This window comes from Camelus ferus, chromosome 21 (assembly GCF_009834535.1).
Source record: "Camelus ferus isolate YT-003-E chromosome 21, BCGSAC_Cfer_1.0, whole genome shotgun sequence".
Taxonomy (NCBI): Eukaryota; Metazoa; Chordata; class Mammalia; order Artiodactyla; family Camelidae; genus Camelus; species Camelus ferus.
The window spans coordinates 16,797,370-16,815,630 of NC_045716.1; the positions used below are offsets into that span (position 1 = coordinate 16,797,370).

Below are 18,261 nucleotides of genomic sequence, written 5' to 3' on the forward strand. Positions count from 1 at the left end.
CACTCTTTCCTCCAGTAAGATTGTTGAAATTTTTATTGATAACATGTTGCTTTGGGTGGTTCCATCCTAGTCTCTGTTATGAAGACTGAGTCTGTATTCTGGTTGTTCATAGTTTTTTGTATGCCTGGGTGGTCTTGAGACAGATCATATTTGGATTTAGAAAGGATTTCTATGTATCAAACAAGACAACTTTGTAACAACAACAATAAAGAATCCCCAATTCTCGACTAATGTGACAACATAAAATCCCATTCCCTGGTGTGTTTGGACATGCCAGAGACCAAGATGCTTTTCTTCCAATAAACTGTCAATTAATATGTGAGAGGCCTAGGTAAATAAGCTTCTGTTGGGTATACCTCAACAGACAGGCACCCACACCACACACACCCTTCTGCTGTGTCCCTGTGCCCCATCATTTCTCCAAAAAGGGTATAAGGGCATAAAGAGGAAGGGTAACAAAGCCCACACCAGTGCTATCTTCACAGAGAGAAGGATCGATCAGTAGCATATTTCTTTAATCATTGTTATTTACAATTTATCATCTGACAGACTTACAGAGAATAAATAAAGAAAAGACAATATACAATGGGTATCTCATTTCTTTTTCTAATACAGAGAAATTTTATGCATTCTATTTGGGGATGACTAGGATAGTTTTAAGCAGAAATTAAATCAGTTTGCTATTTACCCCTTGACAAAACACATCATCCTCCAAAGCCTGCAGAAAAAAGTCCAGATGTTTCCTCCTTGTAGGAAGAATGCACCACACATTGCTCCAGAAACTCAGTCCTCAGAAAAAGAAACCAGACAATGGGGTAGAAGAACAGGGCATCATGGATAGTACAGGACATAACATGAATGGGCTGGATTACAAACTCCTGGTGTGTTGCAGGAACCCTCTCAACTTTCAATTCTTTCCAAGACTCTTTTCAAGAAAACAGGTTTTCACTGAAAGTGATCACCTTATCCCTTTGTGCCTTCCCTTGAGACCCTTTGCACATTCTTTCTTTACATGCAGTTGTGAATGTGGGTCAGCATAGGCTAGCTTAGGACTCTCATCTTTTTCCTCTGGAAGCCCGTAAAATTGTTGACAAGGTGTCTGCAGGAGAAACTAAAAAGCTTGTTTCAACTGAGCTGACTTTGGGGCCAGAGTCTCTCCCTGCTCTTGGTGGGGTACCCAGTAGAGAACTACCTTGCATTTCTGTCTAAACACCTCAAAGAATAAGGCATTTCCATAGATCAACTTTATCATCAATAAATATACACATGAAGGATGTGCTACACCAGGTACAAGTCTAGGCACTTTTTCCTCTTTCCTCATTTGAAAATAAATCCTCTACATTACAGCAAAGCAATTCACTCTAAATTCACTCCAGTTATGCTGAATGACAAGTTTCTGCTTCTATCTTTTATTCATTAAAAAAAAAAAAACATTCAGCAAGTACTTATCGTGTGCTCACTGTGTGTTAGGAATGTTACAGGACATGGGGTATGTAGAGGTGAACACCGGTATAATCTTGTGACCCTTAAACAGGACAACTTAAAAATACCATCACGAAACTCAAAGCTGTAATCCACAAAAACAGTTTCAACACCCCACCCCCACGCCCAGGCCCCTCCCCAAGCTTCGAGCCAGGTTGCTACTGTGACTGTGTTTAATTTGGTCCAATGTGATTGTTAGTCCACTTAAAAATAGATGTTTAGGCAAATGAAACGTCTCTACTATTCTAAAAATAGTGTTTTATTACACATTAGGGGTCTATACCATCGTCCTCTATTCCTTCCACAAGCCATCCTTGGCGCCATTAACTAAGCGCCACCGAGCTCTTGACCAGAATCCTGGTTTATTCTAAAGTCCTCTCCTTGCCACCAGACAAACCCTAATCACTCGCAGGAACTTCAGAAAGCATCTGTAATTTTCTCTTATACCCTCGTCTCTAGCCAGTGGGTATGTCTTACTGTCCTTTGTGTTGCCTGGTTTTTCTAAGCTGTTCTTGAATTGTTTCAGATGCCAGACAGCCAAACTAGTCAGAAAGTGTGAAAACAGTCTAAGCAGGATATTGCTTACTGATAAAAGAGCAGATTAATTCGTTATATGCTCTTTAGGATTTTGTAGAATTGATCCAAATAATGCCTTTCCTGAGGCATCCAAGCGAGGCCAGGTTACAAATCAGCAAGGGTTAAAAGTATCCAGAAATGAAATGTGTCCACGTGAAGAGCTGGTGAAATCTGAGTAAGGTCTGTAGTTTAGTTAATAGTATTAAACCAATGTCAATTTTCTGGTTTTGAAAATGGACTGTGGTTACATAAGATGTTATCAATGGGAAAGCCTGGTGTTAGGGGAAGGCCACTCTGTACTATTTTTGTTAACTCCTTGTGAGTCTTAAAGTATTTCAAAATAATAAGTTGGGGGAAAAAAAAAAAAGGATACAGCAACTAAACAATTACCCACCATGTCTGCCACCAAGCAATGCAGCTAATTGTAGCAGAGAACACAAAATGCCAGAAATCCAATCACCATTAATGATTCCAGTCTCCTTCCATCTCAGCTTAGCACTCCAAGACATTTACCAAGTGGAAGACATTCATCTGTTTCTGAAAAAGTGTTAAATTTCAATTCAGAAGGAAGTTCCCTCAGAGATCTGGATCTGCATCCTCCAGAAACATTTAGGGCCCTACCATGTGCACTGCCAGAGGTCAGAGGTCTTCCTGAAAAGACTAAGATGTCAAATTCCAGGTCTATAGACTCATTTTACGATCACAGACTTAATAGCTATATACTGAGAGTAATCTAAGCCTCGACTGTCATTGTCTTCATTTGATTGTAGTTTTGGGCAAAACAGATGCTGTTCTGTTTTAGACTATCTCCTCGGAACATCTTCACAATCTCCTTCCCCCTTTCAGATACTCGCCTTTCTTCTGTTCTCCTTTACTCAAAACATACGGCTTAGCCCCACATTATGGTTTTCTTGTGGGAAGTCTGGATGGGACTAGAAAAGCACATGGTTCCAACATGGCACGCACCTCTCTGTGCAGATACCGAACAAGATTCAGTCTCGTCTAACTTAAGCCTGTTGTTCCAACACTTCCCTGTGGCCTTTCTGGGCACAGCAATGATGAGCATCGTTTGAAATGGATTTCATAACCAGAAGTAAAGAAGGGAACACAAAACTTCGTGGACTACCGTAAGTCCTCCATCTCCTGGTCTTCATTTCCAAAGCAGCACTTGGAAAGCCAAGTCTAGGTCAGACAAAGAGTTGCTTTCTTCTCACCACCATTAAACCCCAGTACTCGATATGGTCGAGAAGACACAGGTGCTGAAACTGCCTCCGTCTCCCACTTCTTCTGAGATGAAAAGCTTTTTCCCTGCTGGTTGTTTATGTGTTTTTATATTCACAATGGGCTTCCCCTTTCTCAAAACTCCGAAAAGCTCCCTTCCACGTCATACTCTGCACCTGACTTTTCATTTTTTTAATAGACATGTTTATAATCTCTATCACCTGGAATGTCTTCTTTCTCCATATCCATTCAGCTTTGATCTTCAAGACACTTACTTTTTCCGTCCTCACTTAGCTCTCTCTTCAGAGAGATCTGCTTTTGTGCTTCAGAGTGGATTCCCCACAGGATCCCCGTGCCTCCCCTACTTGCCCTAACCTGCTCCGCCCTTCTCACACTCCCTCCGTTACCCCTTAGTATGCAGACTTCTTTCTAAACCCCCACCTGCCTCCCGTCCAGTCATAGCACATTCTCTTACTCACTCTTTACTCCACTTCCATGCAATGCTCTTTGCTACACAGTCTTGTACACTTGCAAGCCATCTTTCCATAGCATTAGAACCACATTTGCCCCAGGAATGTCTCTTCCTACTCCAGATCTCTTCTGAGCACATGTGTTTGGAACAGCGCATCAGGATTTGGACTTTGCAGTCAGCACATTAACCAGCAAGAGTATAAATTGAAATCTGACTACCCCAAACTACCATCTGGACATAAAATACGTCATGCAGATCACGAAGAGGATAACTTACTAGAAAGGTGACAGGGCCTCACAGGTTCTCATCGCTTTTCCTGGCTCCTTCTCTACACAATTTCTAGCATCACTTGTCTCAGTTAGATTCCAGAGACATTAAAATTCTACATACTCAACCTTCATCACGCACTCGGTCGGCTCTCTTAGATGTGTGTTGCTAAACTCAGTGGGGATGGCTAAGGTAGAAGTGAAACCCGTGTCTGTAGGATGAGTCTCGGCCCCAGAGGATGGAGCCCTCCTCACCTCAGGAAAGGAGACGTGTACGTGACAATACATATTTGCCAGCCACCCGAAATAAATTACTGTTCTGACTCGAGGCCAGGAAAATCCAGATGTACTAAATACATTGTAAATGTGAGATTTTTTTTTAAGGGATCATGACATGCAGTGTATGGGGGCAGAATTGTAAAAAAAGAAGTAAGTGGAGGATGTTAGGCAAAGGAAGGACGAATTATATTACGTATCTCCTCTTGCCCCATAGGAAGTCACGGCCTGGTCTGGATATAGATGGAGGATGGAGGATGCCAGAGACTTGTGGATAAATGAGAAGAGGCTGTAGGTCCTGACTTCAAATCTGTTTAATTTTAGTGGAGTGTATTGACTGATTTCATGTGTCAACTTGCTGGGACGTATGATGCCCAGATTAAATATGATTTCTGGGTGTGTCTCTGAGGGTGTTTCTGGATGGGGTTAGCATTTGAATTGGTGGACTGAGTAAAGTCAACTGCCCTCTCCAGTAGGAGTGGGCATCATCAAATCCAATGAGAGCCTGAATAGAAGGGAAAAAAAAAAAAAAAGGAAGGGGGAATTCGCCCCCTCTGCCTGACTGCTTGATCAAGGTGACACATTAGCCTTCTCCTGCCTGCAACTGGCCCTCTGGGTCTCAGAACACCACCACCAGCAGCTTCCCTGGGTCTCCAGCCTGCAGATGGTGGATTGTGGGACATCTCAGCCTCCATAATTATGTAAGCCAATTCCTTATAATAAATCATAAATATATATATATATATTCCATTGGTTCGGTTTCTCTGGAGAACTCTGAATAATATGTGAAGTTAACATTGATCTTGAGCATGTAGAATGCGTGGCAGGTCACAAGGTATAAAAGAACATTTATCCCTGCATTTATCAAGTGAGATAATGTACGTGGAAACACATGGTAAACTTTAAAGCACTGAACAAGGGGCAGGTGTTAGTATTACTATTCTAGTGACCTTCCCATGCAATCTCTTTTGCTGGCCACAATTTTCAGAGCAGGACACGACCGGATAACTGAGTCTGCATCCATGGTAGATCTAGTTACCCTGTGAGCACTGAACATATCAGAACAGGAAGAGACTTCAAGATCATCTCATCCGATTTGCTCACTTGACTGATAAGGAAACAAAAGTCCAAAGAAGCAAAGTGACTTGTCCAAGACGATACACTTGGCTTGAGGCAGAAATAGCTCCCAAACTGATGCCCTCTAGAAAGTGCAGTCCTGGGAGACCAGATCAGAGTCACAGGACAACTATAGGGAAAGGGCATTTGCTAGGGGAAGGAAGACGACCCACGACATGAATCTTGGGGGTTGGGGATTTGTGCTTTGGCCTGGGGCAGCCCTGAAGGCCAGACAGAGGGAACCACCAAAGCTCCTGAGAGATTGTATGGAAGGTGGGCTGGGTGAAGGCCAAAGAAGCAGACCCAAGGGGGCAAGACTATTTCCTTTAAGTCTGAGAAGCTTATTCTGTAATCCTTTCTTGTTTCTGCTCAACGGGAATTGAGGGTTCCCTTCTTGAGTTTCATACCGAATCTTAGGATTTGTGGAGTGTGAAAGCTTGGAATCTGTTCTAAGTGCACTCATTAGACAGTGTTATCAGTGTCTGTGGATTCTGAAGTTAGAGTCTCAATGCTTTCTTTTCTGCTGGTCAAACCAGCTCCAAGGAAGAGGGAACGCTAAGCAGTAGTAGCGAGCAGCTCCTCCACCACGCTCTACCTGCGCCTCTTAAGGACTCTTAGGGTGGAAGGATAAACAGTATCATCTCCCATGAGTCTACATCTGTGTTTGAAGGCCTACATCTTCCTTGCCTAGTTCTTCAGCCTATATCTGAACCTCTTCAGTGACAAAGGACTCCCCACCTCTGGAGGCCACTCTTTCATGCTTGTATGTTCTGCCTCTGGCTGTGTTTTCCCTGATAAGGAATGGACATCAATCTCTCTGTAACCTCCCTTCGTCAGTCCCAGGTCAACCTTTCAAGAACGCTCAGAATACATTCCCTATTGTGGCCCTCAGATATTTATGCCTGAGAAATTAAATGCCCAGTTCACAGGGCCCATAGGGGATTCATCCACTAAAAGAGCTGGAAGATTTAGAGGACAGAAACCAAAGGACCTAAGATCAAGACATCAAAACAACAGTTTTTACTGATTCAAAATCAGGCTCTCACTAAAACACACACACAATAATGTCTGAACAAGGTAAGAGGAGGGCCCTCTGCAGAAATGAGCAGCGCACCTGTTACCTGTCCTCCGTAAGGCCTCTTCTGCTGCATCCATTCTCCGTTCAAGAACACGTCCATGCACGAGGTACTTTTTTTTTTTTTTTCAAATGACAATTCCTGTTCATACGACCCTGCAGTCGATGCTCTTTTCCTACATACATTCTCTGAATTTCCCATGCATATAGACCTCAACCCTGATCCCTGCCCATGAATGAACAAAACACCCATCCCAGAAGCTGGAGTTTTTCAAGCATGGAGCATCTACTTTGCCAGGAGAGGAAGACACAGCGTTTCAGACATGTCTAGAGGACAAATTAGGAAGCAAAACCATCTGCGATAGTACCGAATACCATTTCATCAGATTCTCCACACTTAACAAGTGTTTTCCCTCAGCCTGATCACATGTTTCCTAAGACATTAGTACTCTTCAAGTTTTTCTTTCTGAAACCATTTTTTAAAAGGCGACATGGAAAAAAATATTGTATAATTTGCACATTTATAAACACAAGCACATTTAACCTTTATAAATTATCTAAATTATCTAGCCTTTGTTATCCAACACTTTTGGTATATCAAGTAAAATTCTTTACTAGATCTGCCCTAGGCTTTTTTTTTTTCTTTTTTAGTTCTTTAATGTAAAAAAAAAAATGTATATATGTGTCGGGGATAGAGAGTGAGGGAGTGGAGTGGAGGGAGACGAGGGACAGAGAGAGAGAAAAGCAAACAGGCCTCTGTCTCTCAGGTCCATTCAATGTCCAGAAGGAGTGGCTTAGGTGCAGGTGAGTGGTAGGTCTTGTGAGGAGGACCTGGGCCGTCAGAATGTCGCCAGGCACTGACAGCGTCACTCATCCCCTTGCTGAAGAAGCAGAAGGTGGATTTCCTGGAATGAAGGACGGTGCTTGGTATCTCTTCTCCAGCAGCTGAGCATCAACTTATACACAGAGTCAGGGCAAATGGCAGGCTGGGGGAGGTAAGTCTTCGGAAACAAAAATAAATTAAAAAAAAGAGAGAGAGAATTTTAAGAAGGGGGTGAGAAAGAAGAGTCGTTGCATCACAGTTTGATTTGCCTACTTCCCCACTTGGACTCGAAAACTGAAATGAGCGTGGTGTCTATTCTATTCCTTGTCACAAGAGCTCTAATCACATCAGTTCCTTTCCCAATCTGCTTTGTCTTTTCTAGTTCTCTGGAGCAGAATTTCCTGATGGGCTATTCCGGGGTCCCTACTATCATGCAAAAAAGATAAAGAAAAGAAAAAGAAAAAGGAAAAGACAGAAAGAAACTGAAGCACAAAGGCAGCTTAGACTGGACAGCAAGTGATTGGAACACCAAATCCTCCATTTATGGCTCACTCATGATGAGGCTGATCTTGGCTGGGCCAGTCGTGGCAGGGGCAGAAAGTATGTTAGTTGCCTCGGCTCCTTTACTGGGGTTCCTTTACTGGGATAAAATCTTAGCCAGCTACAGAAACCAAGATGCAGGTTGTGTCCATGTAGCTCCTGACCATAATGTTCTCTGCCCTCCCTCTCCCCTGTGTTGGCCCCAGGTAGAGGAGATTGTATTTCTTCTTTACATTATTCACCAACATCTGTGTTTTCACCCTCCTTCCAGCCCTGCCCTGAATTCTAGCCTAGAGCTGGATTTGGCTCTACTCCCAGAGTGCCACTTACTGACTTCTTCCTCCAGCGAGATGCTACTCTTTTGACCCCAGGTCATCTTCTGCTTGCCTGTAATCCATTCCTGTCAACTCTTTACCTGTGTTTTTGAATACCTTGGTATACTGACATATTCCTGAGCCAAACCTAAATTTCTCAGGCTCTTTGAACCATGGGTCCAACATCTGCAGCTGTCTTGCCTTCTCCCACACCAACATCAGCTTATATCATGCATCATAGGAACATATGGTAGTTCTAGTTTAAATTTTTTTGAGGAACTGCCACACTATTTTCCATAGTGGCTGTACCAATTTACATTCCCACCAACAGCGCACAGAGGGTTCCCTTTTCTCTTCCTCGCCAATACTTGTTATTTCTTGTCTTCGTCCTAATAGCCGTTCTAACAGGTGTGAGCTAATGATATCTCATTGTGGTTTTGATTTGCATTTCCCTGATGGTTAGTGATGTTGAGCACCTTTTCATGTACCTGTTGGTCATCTGTATGTCTTTGGAAAGTCAGTTCCTCTGCTCATTTTTAATTGGGTTGTTTGGTTTCTTGCTATTGGGTTGTATGTGTTCTTTATATATTTTGGATATTAACCCTTATCAGAGAAAATGTAAATATTGTCTCTAGTTTAGTAGGTTGACTTTTCATTTTGTTGATGGTCTCCTTTGCTGTTTGGAAGCTTTTTAGTTTGATGCAGTCCCACTTGTTTATTTTTGCTTTTGTTTCCTTTGTTTGTGTGTCAAACCCAGAAAATCATAACCGAGACCAACGTTAAGGAGCTTGCCATCATCGACTCTTAATTAACGAGTAAAAAGGCAAATAATTGTGACTTCTATTGGAATATTTGATAAGATCTGACAAGCTTTAACTCAGTATGTTATAAATGACTATGGTTATAAAATACCAAGAATTTAAAAGAAAACATTACTAATATAAATAAGGTTACAGGATAATGGGCACTCTTTAATACTATTGGTGAAACTTAAAACTGTTAAGCCCTTTGTGGGATGTTTGTAAGGTATCTTTAGAATAAATGTATCTGTTTTGAGGCAATAAAATTGAAATAATAAATAAATAATTTGCCTTTTACAAAACTGTATAATAACTCAAGTTATATTTCATAATAATTCTTATCTATAGAGAATTCCATCTTTAATAACATTAAAACAAACTTTTAAAACTGTATTTAATTTTTAATTATTTAATTCCATTTAGACCATGAGCTTTCAAGGAAACTGCTATCTGGGAATTCTTCAGTTCGTAAAAACAAACTGGAAACAAAAATGTCAAATACATTTTTTAATTATTGAAATTATTGTTGTAGACTTCCAAGCATTTTCAATTGAATGCAAAGGATTTAAGATTTGATTAAGCGATGAGGCTTAAGTATAAGATTCCTGCTAGAATTCATGTCACTGAAAATTTTTCTTCTGCATTATCTTTTCTAGGTTCAACATGTTGGTGACCTTGACTGTGCCATCTGAAAACAAATTAGATCACATGTGTACAGTCTAGTGACCAGAGAAACCATCTAATAGCTGATAGTGTTGAGAAATTACTGTTCCTATATATTCCATGTCAGACTTCTAAAATTTCAATACTGAAATTTTAATAATAAAATTTAACATAATTAAATTTTGCAAATTGTAATAAAATACAAATTTAATAAATTATGTTTAGTAAGTTCATATGTTAAATAAGTTTTTATCAAAAATTCAAACTCATGCTTGCAGATGAGAAGCTTCTAACTTAGCACATAGTGGGAGTATTTGGCTTTAGCATTGGTTTTAATCAAATATTTGACTTTACCACTCAACCATTTAGCAGTTGGTCAAAATAAATTTGGTTCACTATTAGTTTTTAGTAAAGGTGAATATGGTGAACACTTTTAAACTGAATATTTAAAAATAAATAAGAAAAATTAAATCTCAGAGATTATTAGATATTAAAATATCCATTAAATGATAAAACTATTTTATTGTGAAATTGAATAGCGTAATATTTGAATAATTAATATCTAACGTCTTAATGCTAAGCAAAAAGCTATTTAGTATCAATTACAATATTTGTAATACAAAGTATATTGTGGGAAAAAAGTAGGGGGAAGCATGCCTTTCTTGGCTGAATATTTAGTGGTACAATTTTGCCTGATACAAATTTTTTTCCATGTGGGATTTCAGCCACTGAATAATCAGATGAGGGAAACTTAACAGGTTTACAATAGTCCTTCCTTTGCCTGTAATTCCAGGATAGAATCGTTGTTATGATGAATAAAATTACATTTCCTAGTTGAACCTTTAATTGGCCATGAGACTTCTAATAGGCCATCCAGGGGGCCATGATGTACTAGTCCAGGAGAAAAACATTTTTCCTTGGTCTACTCGCTTATCTCCTGCATACAGGAGTACATTTACCCTTTGTCCTGGTGAGAAAGCAAGTACCTCATAGCCAAGATGGAAAATTTAGATCTTCTGCTACCAAAATATCTAGAGTACCAAGATAAAGTTAAATTCCAGGACCCTCCCTCCTATTTTTAACCTGCATATTGTGCTATCTCTAGTCACTCCCTTATCTTTTGCTTGCTTTGATCTGTTTAAGCCACAGAGGATCCACTTTTAGCTTTCTGCAAGAGCCTTCTTCCTCTCCCCAGCTGTTATTATTTCCTGCCCGAGCTGCCACACTCCGAGTGTGTGCTGTGGCCAGGCCACTCTGGGGACGCGGTGCTCCAGCCACCTGCAAGATTTGAATCCCATGTCTCACGAGAATGTTAAACGCTGAGTCACCTAAAGGAATCCTGGATTATCTTGACTAGGAATTGGCACCCTTGTAAGCTTGGAAGCCCAGTTTTTTCCAAGTCCTGAGAGGCCACAAGAGATGGGCCCAGGGGTACCTTCCAGGAGCGGCAAGGCCAGGATGCACCTGGCGGTCTCTGAAAACGTAAGTCTAAAAACACCACTAGACAGTTCAAACCAAATTTCTTAATGAATGCTAATAACATCTTATCCACTTTTAAGCTTAAGCTTATGTTTTTATTCTTACGTTTTTCAACCAAGAATACAAGGCTACACAGCCTAGGAATAGATCAAACATGAGAGATAGGATTTTATTTCCTGGTATCTTTGAATTGGGGAGCAGCCTGATGAGACACCTCATGCTCCCCAGTGATCAGTGGGTTGACATCTGGATAAAGCAGAGTGAGTGGATGCCTAGGAAGGACCTTGGCCTTTCACATCACCTGTACGATTAGTGACAAAAACTCTTGGTCTTTTACATTATCTTTATAATTAGGGACAAAAGACTATCATCCAGGGAGCCCATCGTCCAGCTCAGGCCTAACCTGTTAAGTCAGAACTTCCCTTTGTCTGTCCTTCAAGTACACCCAAGACCACATCCATCCACCCCCAACAGTTCTCACCTGCCTCCCTTGGTCTCGGAAGAACTCTCCAGTATTCTCAATGACCTGTTCATCTGACAGCTGGGAATAGGGCTGTTCCTGACAAAAGGTGAACGTCTCCCACAGAGTCACCCCGAAGGCCCACACGTCACTTGCCGTGGTGAACTTGCCCTGTTTAAGTCAGGAAAAGAAGGGAAAATCCAGAATAATCTGTGCATGACAAGCGTATATTCCGTTTTCGTAACTTGGAGTTATCCCCTTTCACTACCCAGGGCCAGGAGCACTGGAACTGCCAAGATTTGCATGCGGAAGCTAGAAACAATATGAAGTTGTTCTGATGCCAAGCTGTAGGCCATTCTCTCACCCTCAGGATCTGAGCTGAGGTCTACTTTTCTTGGAGATGAGATCAAGGGCTGAAAAGGATGAAGCCATAAGCTATGTGACTCTCCCACTGGGTGTTAAAAGGTTAAACTCCAGGGCCTAGGGTAGCACTGGGGAAATGCTCAAGGGAAAGGCAAAATTAGAATGGGAAGTTCATGGCATCTATGTTAGAGATACAGGAATCTAGTTTAAGTGCCTGATGAATGCAGATGGGTGAATCCAGAACTCTCACTTCCCAGTTCAGTGATCGTCACAGTCTTGAAGGATAGACTAAGGAGTGACAGCAATGAGATGCAGATGCAATTAGCATGCATTAAATACTGGCACATGTTTAATAAATACGACACTGAAGTAGATGATCTTATTTATCCTCATTTTCCAGATCAGAAAGGGGAGACAAGAGAGGTTTACTAAAATGTCCTGGTAAAAAAAGACCATTAGTAATGGAAAAAAACCTGAGATTTGGACCAAAATCCTCTGAATCTCAAGTCTAATAATCTTTTACAACAACATGCTATACCTTTAAAGAGAGCAATGCTTAACAATCACATTAGAAATGGGTAAAATATTTGATTCACCTATATAGATGATAAAAATCTTTGTAAGGATTTATATAAATCAATGTATATCATAGCATCATTCATAATGCAGGAAATTGCAAAGTACTTAAATATCAAATTATAGCAACATTATTAAATTATAGGATATAACCACACAATGGAATATTATGCAGCCATTAAAATCATGTTTTTGAAAAATATCTACTAACATAGGAAATATCAATGATAGAGAATTGGATTGCATGGTATTATCCCAATATGTAATATAATTTTATGTATATAATATATATGTTCACAGAAATACATGTATAGAAAAAAATCCTCAAAGGAAGTATATGAAAATATTAATACTAGTTAGGATAACTATACATTTTGTTCATTTCAAAATAAATTAATGAGTCCTATAAGAATATGAATAAGAAATAAACAGATTAATAATAAATGAACAAAACTAGATTGCTCTCAGGCTTTTCTCTGCAATATTAAATGACAAAAGACAAAATTACATGTATACAGCATTGTGGGAAGTAAAAGTTTAAAATCTATTAATTCTATAAATCAGCTAAGTGGTATAAAATCAACAATAAATTATCTCAAATATGCATGGTCAGAAGATATATCTCTAAGAGAGGCATTTGGAAAAATTATTCACTCATAGTCCAAAATACCAAGAGTTGAATAAAAATTATAAAGGAAAGAATGAGGAACTTAAAAAGTAAATGGTGATAGCCCTAACATAAAAATAGAGATCAGTCTAGATAATAATTGAAAACATTATTATGAAATTAATAAAGAAGGAAAATATTTTGTGTGGATTACAGTTCTTTAAATGACAAGATTTTAACATTCTAAATTAATTCAGATCAATCAGTTAGGCAGACAGGGTAGAGAGGAAGAAATGACACTAAATCTCTTATCATTATGGGTATATTTTTAAACTTTTCTCCCAAATTTTCTATAGTAAGCGTGTTACATTTTAGCAGCAGAAGTAGGCAGGTGTCAAAAACATAATACTTAGTATACAAAGCAAATCATCTCAAGTCAGAGGAAGTATCAAAGCCTATTTATCGTCTGCCTCCTGCTGTCTCAGGTGTGTCCCTCCATGCCCTGTGCACCCGCCCACACGCCAGCTGCTAGGGTGGAGCTCAGAGATGCAGAGAACTCACCAGCAAGATGCTCTCCCAGGACATCCAGCGGATCGGGAGCACCGCCCGGCCCTGGATCCGGTAGTAGTCACCGCTGTACAGGTTTCTGCTCATTCCAAAGTCAGCTATCTTGATGGTATAGTTCTTACCCACCAAGCAGTTCCGCGTGGCCAGATCTCGATGAACAAAATTAAGAGAGGAAAGGTACTTCATGCCGGAAGCAATCTGGGTGGCCATAAACTTCAGGTTGGTGTAACTGAGGAAACAGAAGAGAGAAAGTCGCCTATGGAGAGAGGAAGCTGTGAAAGGTCCACTTTCTAAAGGTGGTACCAACAAACTGGGATTCCCATCACAACACCCCTTCTCTTTGCTTTCCCCCAAAGGGCAGCTGCTCCATTGTTCCCTGCACACTAACCTCCCCTGCCATCCCAGGACACTGATGAACTCTAAGGCTTACTGCTCCCCATCTCCAGATCCCAGGTGAGTCTCACAAACACAGGGAAGAGATGGAAGACCTGGCTTGTTTACCTGACAGTGGGTACATCGCTGGAGGAAGAACTGGGGGGCTCATGGCGGGAAAGGAACTGATTGAGATCTCCATTCTCCATGTACTCAGTGATCATGCAGAGAGGATCGTCAGTGATACACACAGCTAAGAGACGGATGATGTTGGGGTCCTTGAGCCGGGACATGATCTTTATCTCCTTAAGAAAATCATTCCTTTGGAGGACACAGACATAGATAAGCCCAGAGGCTCCCAGAGTTAGAATCAAGATGGGGGAAGAAGACACAGCAAAGTCTGGACATCCCCATTATATCCAGTCTTGTTCCCCTTTGGATAACCTTTGGTGAGGACAGAGACATTGGTACCTGGAAACTGTCTCACTTCACTCATTCTGGAATACGATGCACCCTATTCAATTGTAATTTGCGGGGAACATGAACCATGACATTCACATTTGCATCCCTACCACACAGAAAGTGATCAACATTTGTTAAATCAAATATATCCTGCTCCCTCATCTTAAAAATAAAATCTTTATCTAGAAATCATATTTTAAGTGCAATGGGGGTATTTATGCTTTTAAAAAGCCATGGAGTCACTCCATAAATAAAGGCAAGGACATTGTTTATAAAGTGAATGACCATCCTCTGGTTTATCTGATAATTTTTTATTTCCCCATCCTGGCTTTTCTTAATGCAGGGCACGCCCGCAGTCAATCACAGCACACACTTAGTAGCCCTGTTCAAAGCAGAGCTGTTTAAAGTTTGCGGTGGAAATGCGGGGTCATTCCAAAAGAAGTACTCAGTTGGCCAACACTAATAACACTTGGAGTAGACAGTGACACCCACCCTTGAGTCACAAAGTGGGCTATAACTTTCCCAGTTACAATATTTGGATTTGTGAGACCACTAGCCCACATTCTCAAAACTATTGGAACAGACTGGCTATAAGTCTCCTGTGAGCTTTCTAGAAATCCTGGCCTGGGAGTCATACTATGTCAATCTAAAGTCTGTGAAATCAACGTAGTCCTGATGCAACATCTCCCCTCTTTCATCCCCCCTTCAACCTCAAACCAGGGGTTCCCTGGCTTGGGAGGGCCCAGAGTCTAAGCCATCCATCATTGCTAAATTGGAGGGGACACAGGTGGGACACCAAACCTCACCAGACAAAACAATGGGCAAAGTCTTGGTCACCGTCTGTAGTTTTGTTTTTTTTTTTTTCTTCTTGCCACTTTCTCCAGTGATGTGCTAAGATTAATACTGGGAATATTCTATCTCTCTCTGGGACCCAGAGGATGTCACTTGTCATTCATACTAATATTCTGAAGATTGAAATTCTCACAGTTAAAATTCCAAAACCTCCACAGTTCTGTTCTGTTCCCTTGCCTTTCTTTCTTCATTCCACATCCTGTCGATTCCAAGACTTTTAATGAAACCCTATCTCCATTCTTGGAATTTATGATAATTTGAGGAATAGGGATCATAAATTTTCCCTCCCTTTGAATGTCAGTGAGACAAATCAAGCCAACCCAAAGGGGGAAATGCATATGTTACCCAGATGTGTGGACTCCTCTGAGACACATACAACCAGCTTTCAACCAACATGCCTCTCTGGGTGAGGATTAACTCACCATTACTGTAACGGAAAGGCTGTCAGACAACGGAGTAGGGCTGGAAACCAATGTATGTAGTTAAGGATCCAAGAGATTATTAGCCAGTTTGGCAAACTGCTAAAGGACTGGGGATCCTTTTGCTTTGAGGTCCATGGATACTTTTCCAAGCAGAGGTAGCTTCTCATTTGGGGGGTTGCTGTACATAGAAGAAAAGGAGCATAAAAGAGAAAAAAAGGGATGAGAAAGTAAATAGAAATGCAGAAGGAAAAAGGAGAATGGAAGAAGCTTAGCAAGAAAGATGTGTGTGATTGTGAAAAGTTTGCAAGGAGAGGTAGCGACATTCAGGAGTGTGTCTCTGTACAACAACTGAAGAGGTAGGATGCATTCAGACTGCTATGTATGCTGGGGAGGACAGTGCTGTGCAGAGGAGGGTAGGAAGTAAATATGTAGCAGATCCAACAGAAAATGTACATTTGTTTTTGAGAGAGGTGAGAACCGAGATGAGGACTATCAGGAAAAGAAAGTACAGCCATGGAAATGTTAGGTAAGGCAGCTCGCAGACCTTCCCATCTCAAAGAAAAAAAAAAAAAATTGCTCAGACATTTCCAGAAGTGTTCCTGATCCTGAAGGTTGAAATACATAAAGGAAAATTCAAAATGCAGACCACAGACCTGGCATTCTTGTTGGCATCTGCTCGGAGCATTTTCACGGCCACCAGGACAGGCTGGTTGGCACTGACATCTAGGGCAAACTCTTTGTCTTTGAATTTTTCCATTCCCTCCACTTCACAGAGATGGACCTAGACAAAAGTCATCTAGTCTCAGCATGATCATTTTCTCCTGAAGGTGCCTCAGTGCTCTTGCTGGGCATTTCCTGGAGATCAGCTAGCTCTTACAACTCAGGCAAAATAATCAAAAGGCCAGTAAGAAGATACGTGTAACAGCACATCTTTGACTCCAATCACTGATAAAAACAGTGGTAAGACACCCAGCTAATATGACATGGAACTGCTTTATAAAGGAAATATGCGTTGATTGGAATATTAGTTACGCGAATGAATCTGTGGCATCGTATTTTGTTACAGTAAAGCCACTACAAAACGTCATTTGGTATAAATGCTTGAGCATTGATTCAAGGAAGTTTAGTTACTGGATTGTGCAAAACAGAAGGCAATTTCCTCTCTAACTAATCCCTTAGTATGGGGTTAGCATTATCAGTAACCCCTACATACTAGTGACAGTATAACGAGCCTGTGTTTCCAACCCAGGAGACAGAATGGGTGCGTACAACACCATAAACAGGTGCCACGGACCCTTCTAGCTCCACCGCCACCAAACCTTCACAAGGATGCATGCCACCCACACTGGAAACCAATCACATATTCTTATGAAACCAAGTTACACTTGGAATTTAGCGGGTGGTGGTAAAGAACTTCTATTGCCACTTAAATCATTGCTTTGAATTCTCAGACGGCTCATGTGACTGACTTAAGAGTGAAGAGTCAGGTATTACGCGCGTCACTCTGAGGGCGACTGCGAAGAGCGCTCCTCCTTATCTTAGCTAGTGATTCATTCCCTAGCGGCCGATTCTGGGACCAAAGGCAGGGGCGAGGCTGTTTTTGACCATTTTACACGTAACTCCCATGAAAAGGGAAAAAAAAAAAAAACCCAAAGTGGCTATCAAATAGCAGGATGTTCTTGGACAGTTTATAACCGATGATCACATCTTATGGTCCCCACCCTCTATAACCTATTGTAAAAATTTTTCAAAATATTGAAGGTTTTTCAGGATATCTAAGTCCAGTGACTTGCCTGCTTAAAGACTTCTATATAAAAAAATCAGAATTCCCAGGAATTCCACAGCTATTTGGCAAAGATGAGGTTGACCCAATAGTAGTCTTCTCGAGGACTGTGCAAGGAGAGGCAAGCGGAGGAGACATTCAGTGTGAATGCACTCTGGATGGGACACTTTGCTCTACTGGCCGTTTTTATTCAACCACTTCCTTTGAGCTACCAAAAAAGGCCCCATTCAAAAAGCCAGCTCACCTCCCCAAACTGGCCTTCTCCCAGCTTCTCCTTGAAAGTTAAGAGTTTCCTGGGGAACTCTTCCACAGCCACATCTTTTCCTGAGAGTAGGTCCATGGTGACGGCGGGCACTGAGTAGGTGTTGCCTCCGGTCACCCCCTGGAGGTTCACGATGTCAGCCTCTGCATAGTGGGGCACGCCCTCAGGCCCACTGGGCTGGACCGGCTTCACGACACCGCTGCAGCCTGGGAAGACAAGGACAAGGAGTCTCATTCCAAGGGGTTATCTTTGGAGATCTCTTCAAAAAAGAAAATCTGAAACGAGGGCTAAAACGTGCCCCCAAGACAGCCTAACCTACGCCGTGACATTCTTATTTGGGGAATGAGTCCTCTAGAGGCTCTTTCTTGTGACCTTCAGAATGCAGGCCACCACTTATCTGTACCCTCTTACTACAGGACCCTTAACAACCTC

The 18,261-nt window shown here is 41.2% G+C and overlaps 1 protein-coding gene across 1 annotated transcript in view; it reads right to left on the reverse strand.

The window, feature by feature from the left end:
* Positions 1-10: 10 nt before the first annotated feature.
* Positions 11-18,261, reverse strand: part of DDR2 (discoidin domain receptor tyrosine kinase 2) — an 87,795-nt gene continuing 69,544 nt past the window's right edge. The window contains 6 exon segments of the mRNA XM_006173134.3: positions 11-7,485; positions 11,585-11,734; positions 13,671-13,905; positions 14,178-14,369; positions 16,438-16,565; positions 17,812-18,035. Coding sequence (XP_006173196.2) covers positions 7,351-7,485; positions 11,585-11,734; positions 13,671-13,905; positions 14,178-14,369; positions 16,438-16,565; positions 17,812-18,035 — 1,064 coding nt within the window. The 3' untranslated portion in view covers positions 11-7,350.